General features: G+C 41.4%; 1 protein-coding gene across 1 annotated transcript; it reads left to right on the top strand.

Moving 5' to 3' along the window:
* Positions 1-297: 297 nt before the first annotated feature.
* On the top strand, positions 298-4,629 carry LOC142750884 (protein kinase C delta type-like). The gene is made up of 4 exons (XM_075859862.1): positions 298-598; positions 1,972-3,828; positions 3,954-4,087; positions 4,416-4,629. The coding sequence occupies exons 1-2, from the start codon at positions 328-330 to the stop codon at positions 3,516-3,518; spliced, it is 1,818 nt and encodes a 605-aa protein (XP_075715977.1). The 5' UTR covers positions 298-327; the 3' UTR covers positions 3,519-3,828; positions 3,954-4,087; positions 4,416-4,629.
* The last annotated feature ends 1,852 nt before the right edge of the window (positions 4,630-6,481 follow it).

Below are 6,481 nucleotides of genomic sequence, written 5' to 3'. Positions count from 1 at the left end.
CATATACACTGCTGCTTTCATATTGAATGCATCAATATAACTGGACCACTCTTGGTTGTATGTGGCTGTAACTCGTGACATCACAATGCCAAATACCATGATGTCGAAACCTTAGGACATAGCCGGTTCCATCACGATGCCAAATGCCAGGATGTGGAAACCTTCTGACATAGCCGATGACATCACAATGCCAGATGCCAGGCTGTAGAACCGTATGACAAAGCTGATGACATCACAATGCCAGGTGGCTTCATACACCGGTGCACAGGTAAGGTTCTTTGCACTCACACACTACTGACGAGGAGAGGCGCACGTGAGAGCTCAAAAATGCCGAAAGCGAAGAAGAAGACGAAGCATCTAGAGATTAAAGGAGGAGAGGAGAGTAGAGGAGAGGAGAGAGACAAAAAGAAAGTAGGAGAAGAGAGACAGGAGACTGCGGGAAAAGCTAAGAGCAAAACATCTCGCTTCTTAGCGCGCCTGCAGAAAGCCTTTGCAATGCTTACTGGATGTAAGCGGAGGAGGAACAAAGGCAAAAAGGAAAAGAAACCTTCCGATGAAGTCCCAGGACCCAGTAACATCGGTCAAGTGGACGACAAAGGTAGGAAATTATCTAAATTTTTTAACACATAGTGTGCGAGATGTATCAGGAAAAGTGGAATAGTCGCCCATGGCAACCAATCAGATTCCACCTATTTTTCAGAGGCCCTTTGGAAAAATAAAAGCTAGAACTTGATTGGTTGCCAGGGGCAACTACTCCACTTTTCTTTTGCACCAGTTTTGATACCTTTTCCAGTAAAATTCAACGATCTTTTAGAACAGGTGAAAATATCTATTTACTGCCTCAGTTTATAATATTGAATAGTCACAGTGATGTGTAATATTATGTATTGTTATATGTATTATGCCCAATGTAGATAAAGCCCCAGATATAGATAAAGCCCCAGGGGCCTTCTCTTTGGTGTGTGGAGTCTAAAGTATGTGGGACTCGCAGAGAAGGCATGATCTCACTATAATGTGGGTGTAAGTGGGTGTATTTGGGGTGGTATTATATTCTATACATTGGATCTCCTCTGCAGCCCCAGCGATCTGCATGCACCTAGTCCTAACTATAATGTAGTAACTATAGTGTAGTATTGGAACCATTTAATAAATTCGTCCCAAGGTATATTTTCCACATGCCCTACAGGAACATCTAGATTTTTTTTTTGTCTCCGTCATGTGTCATATGCACTACAGAGATACAGGATATATGAGGATTTATTGTGAATATCGCTATTTGCCAACATGTCAAGAAAATTTCACAAAAAGTTTTAGGCATGTGTCATACCATGACCGATGTATTTGGCAAAACAATAACAGAAATGTCACAAATCACTTTCTCCATATAATATCTGCCCTTTTACCAAGACTGAATTATGACATTTAGTGGGGCGTCATTGAGCAATGCATGGAAACAGGCCTCGTTACCCATAGCAACCAATCAGAGCTCAGCTTTCATTTCTTAAACTGCTGTGTAAAATGAAAGCTGCACTGTGGTTGCTATGGGCAACAAGGCCGGATTTTTATATTTCATTATGCAGTTGTCCAGAAGATCGGAAAAAGATCGGCACTGCTTTGGCACTTGAAGAACTATGAGTCCCAGCAATAGACAGAAGCACTTGTATAAACAGATTCAAATCAATCCCCAACAAGTAGTGCTCAGTAGTGAAAAGGTTAAGTATAAGTATAACAGTATTGGTAGAGAAAATCCACGGTACTCACCATCAGTCGAATTATTCATTTATTGTTGCGGCAAGACAAGTAAAAGAAGTGTGGATGTGGAGCTCAAGCCTACGGCCATTTTCGGGTACCCACGCTTTGTCAAGGCCTTTCTTTACCAATACTGTTATATTTCATTATGTGACAACATATCAATAATTCTGCCATGATAATAATAACATTAAAATCTTTATCTATTTCTTCTTTAAAAAGTCAATGTGACATCTGACAGGAAGGAAAAACCTGATGATGGTAAAAATGAAGATCAGAGCCTGAAGGCAGATGGACAGGAGAAAGACAAGCTGACAACCAGCTATGTGGAACAACAAATTCTCCAACATTACCATCAGATCCAAGATCAATTCCACATCCATGAGACCCTATACATACAATATTATAGTGGTCTGGATAGTGAGAAACATGCTGGAGATAAGAGCCTGAAGACCGATGGACATGCCAAAGACAAGCTGACAACCAGCTATGTGGAACACCAAATTCTCCAACATTACCATGAGATCGAAGACCAAATCCATATCCATGAGACCCTATACATACAGTATTATAGTGGTCAGGATAGTGAGAAACATGATGGAGAGGAGACCGAGGACAGGAAAGGCAGAGCGACACCAAAGATATCACAAAGTTGCAGCAGTTGTCGTGAAGAAAAAAGTGACAATGCCTGTCTGGAAGAGCCAGTGGCCACATCTACTTATAAGAAGAAGACTGCCACAGTAGCCCTATCTCTGAAAACCTTTACTTTCCACACTCTATTAGCAAAAGGAGGTTTCGGAAAAGTTTTGGTGGCAACAGATGTCATCCGGAAAGAACATGTTGCCATTAAAGTGGTCAACAAGAAGATACACACAGAGTATGGGTACAACCTGGCAGAACGTGAGATTCTCCATCTATCTCACGAGAACCACTACCTAGTTCATGGCCTTGCTGCCTTCCAGACTAAAAGCTACGTCTATTATGTGATGGAACTGGCCACCAGGGGGAACCTACATGATTTTATTGAGAAGTACTTTCGTCTGGATTTTCCCACATCAAGATTTATAACAGCAGAAGTGGTTTGCGGTTTGCAGTTCCTGCATAAAAAAGGCATCATACACCGCGACCTGAAGCCCAAAAACATCCTACTGACCAGAGAGGGCCACGTCAAATTAGCCGATTTTGGCATTTCTATCATGAATGTGTATGAGCGCACTGCAGAGTATTGCAGAGGAACACCAGGATACGCTGCCCCAGAAATGGTCAAGTGCCTGGAACATGGACGAGGGGTTGACTTCTTTGCTCTGGGAGCGACTTTGTTCAAAATGTCCTCGGGTTGGCACCCTTTCTACGGCACAACAAAGGAATTGATGAATTATGCCGTCAACACCAAAACGCCTTCCTACCCAGAGTACCTAACCCCTGAGACAGTGCAGATATTAAAAGGGCTTCTAAACAAGAACAACCACAGTCGGCTGGGAGTCAAAGGAAACATCAGAAAACATCCATTTTTCTCAGCTGTGAACTGGAATGATGTGGAAAACCGGACAGCAGTTCCCCCTGAGATACTCGTGTCAGTTCCTGAGGACCTAAACGTTACTTCCAATCTGTGCTACATGGAAGAGCCGTACAGCATAAAGTCTCAGAAGCTGTTTGAAGACTTCAGCTTTGTATGTCCTGCGTGGTCTGAAACCTATCATCCCACCAACATCGTGCAGATCACTGACTGGGTGGTCAAACTGTTTTCCAAATGGCCATCCAGAAAATAAAAACAGGACAGGACTGCTAGACGAGCCACACAACTGTAGCAGAACACCAGAGCTAGACATCAAGAAAAAGTCCTCAACCTCATCCAATCTATAGACGTAGACAACAACATCTGTCCTTTCTGTGGCCATCCTGTCCTTACTGTAAAAAAATAAAAACATAAAAAACAACCTGCTCCAACAGTTGGGTGTCAAACAAAGAACCAGAAACATCATGACAGCCCCTGTAAGCACTTCCCACCCTAACTATCATCAATGGACGGCTGCTATTAAAAAAGAGTGAAACCGTGTGAGATACGTATCATCATGACAGGTGAGCAGATTTAGTTGGGATTATTTACTGATGTAATATTTTATGTTGGTTCTCTTATTGAATACATCATGCAGTGTGTAATATATAGAATATGGGCTTCTTACCATTCATCTGTTATTTTCTAGGTCACTTACCATTTCCACCTGGATGCAGCTACTGTCACCTGCTGCATCTACGTGGAGTCCAGCAGCACCGTGCTCTTTATGGTCAGTTTCCAGTTCTCTGAACGGAGGCCGAGCTCCAGAACATCTAAAAGACGGTAAGAAATAAATGATATGATGTGTTTTACATATGAAATAATAAGGAACCCATTCCCTATTATACGCACATTACCCAAATTCTTCCCTTTATAAATAATAGCAGTTTGGATACAAATAAAGTCACACAATGGGAAATTAGTCATGTAGGTCTATATTCTATAAATGTTAAGAGAATATGAACTGTCTTGACATGATGATGGACATTGCTACAGCTCCTCTCTCCTTTGACAGATTTCTGTTGATGGTGCCAAGAAAAGGAGCCAAAGGAATTCTCCCGTAAACACTATAGACGGCTCTTTATGTAGGATTCTCTTTCTATATTTTCAGGTCGTTTATCCGGTGAGAACTATAGAAACCAAATACTCCATTAATATCAAGACCACGAGGATTATCAAGAAGGTGCCGCAACAGTCCATCTAAGGACACTCACAGGGGGGGACCATCCATCAGAGCCTCCTGTTATTAGCTGCGACTCACGACGGTTTACTGGTCTATATGACTAGAAGGAGCTTATTACCATCTTACTTCTTTGGCTCTAATAAATATTATAACATCATCGCTGTAAATTCTCTTTCTTTACATTAATTTCTAATATTTAGTGGTTTGGGTATTGGTTTGAGTGCATTTTGTCCTGTTTCGGGCGATATCAGCTGATTGGCAAGGGGGTACATTAGAAAAGAGCGTTGTTCTTGCTGCTGTCCTCTTCTTCTACATTTAACCCCTTAATGACCGGGCCTGAAAAGGCCTTCATGACCAGCTACATTCACTACATTCATTTTTCAGTTTTTGCCACTCTGTCTTTCAGCAGCCATAACTTTTTTATTTTTGCATTGACATGGCCATATGAGGCCTTGTTTTCTGCGGGGGAAATTTTACTTTTATTTAATGCAGCTTCGGGGTAGTATAATTTATTTTAACGGAGTAAATATATAAATAAAGCGGTTCTCTGCATAATTTTTGTTTTTTATTTTTTATCCCGTTCTCGTTTCACACTAAATAACCTGTTTAGTTAATTCTTCATGTTATTACAGTCGTGTAGATATCTAATATGTGTAGGTTTTTGGTTTTTATGTAATGTACACTACCATTCAAAAGTTTAGGGTCACTTAGAAATTTCCTTATTTTTGCAAGAAAAGCACAGTTTTTTTCAATGAAGATAACATTAAATTAATCAGAAATACACTCTATACATTGTTAATGTGCTAAATGACTTCCAGCTGCAAACGTCTGGTTTTTAATGCAATATCTACATAGGTGTATAGAGGCCCATTTCCAGCAACCATCACTCCAGTGTTCTAATGGTACATTGTGTTTGCTAACTGTGTTAGAAGGCTAATGGATGACTAGAAAACCCTTGAAAACCCTTGTGCAATTATGTTAGCACCGCTGTAAACAGTTTTGCTGTTTAGAGGAGCTATAAAACTGACCTTCCTTTGAGCTAGTTTAGAATCTGGAGCATTACATTTGTGGGTTCGATTAAACTCTCAAAATGGCTAGAAAAAGAGAGCTTTCATGTGAAACTCGACAGTCTATTCTTGTTCTTAGAAATGAAGGTTATTCCATGCGAGAAATTGCCAAGAAACTGAAGATTTCCTACAACAGTGTGTACTACTCCCTTCAGAGGACAGCACAAACAGGCTCTAACCAGAGTAGAAAGAGAAGTGGGAGGCCCCGCTGCACAACTGAGCAACAAGACAAGTGCATTAGAGTCTCTAGTTTGAGAAATAGACGCCTTACAGGTCCTCAACTGGCAGCTTCATTAAATAGTACCCGCAAAACGCCTGTGTCAACGTCTACAGTGAAGAGGTGACTCCGGGATGCTGGCCTTCAGGGTAGAGTGGCAAAGAAAAAGCCATATCTGAGACTGGCTAATAAAAGGAAAAGATTAATATGGGCAAAAGCACACAGACATTGGACAGAGGAAGATTGGAAAAAAGTGTTATGGACAGACGAATCGAAGTTTGAGGTGTTTGGATCACACAGAAGAACATTTGTGAGACACAGAACAACTGAAAAGATGCTGGAAGAGTGCCTCATGCCATCTGTCAAGCATGGTGGAGGTAATGTGATGGTCTGGGGTTGCTTTGGTGCTGGTAAAGTGGGAGATTTGTACACGGTAAAAGGGATTTTGAATAAGGAAGGCTATCACTCCATTTTGCAACGCCATGTCATACCCTGTGGACAGCGCTTGATTGGAGCCAATTTCATCCTACAACAGGACAATGACCCAAAGCACACCTCCAAATTATGCAAGAACTATTTAGGGAAGAAGCAGGCTGCTGGTATTCTATCTGTAATGGAGTGGCCAGCGCAGTCACCAGATCTCAACCCCATAGAGCTGTTGTGGGAGCAGCTTGACCGTATGGTAAGCAAGAAGTGCCCATCAAGCCAAT

This window comes from Rhinoderma darwinii, chromosome 3, assembly GCF_050947455.1.
Source record: "Rhinoderma darwinii isolate aRhiDar2 chromosome 3, aRhiDar2.hap1, whole genome shotgun sequence".
NCBI lineage: Eukaryota > Metazoa > Chordata > Amphibia > Anura > Rhinodermatidae > Rhinoderma > Rhinoderma darwinii.
The sequence above is the reverse complement of the archived record's forward strand: the minus strand, read 5'-3'. Positions and strand labels throughout refer to the sequence as shown.

Bases quoted from the DNA above. Each gene is read 5' to 3' on its own strand.
- LOC142750884 (XM_075859862.1), top strand. From the start codon at position 328: ATGCCGAAAGCGAAGAAGAAGACGAAGCATCTAGAGATTAAAGGAGGA. The intron at 599-1,971 runs GTAGGAAATTAT...TTCTTTAAAAAG, and splicing joins CGGTCAAGTGGACGACAAAG to TCAATGTGACATCTGACAGG.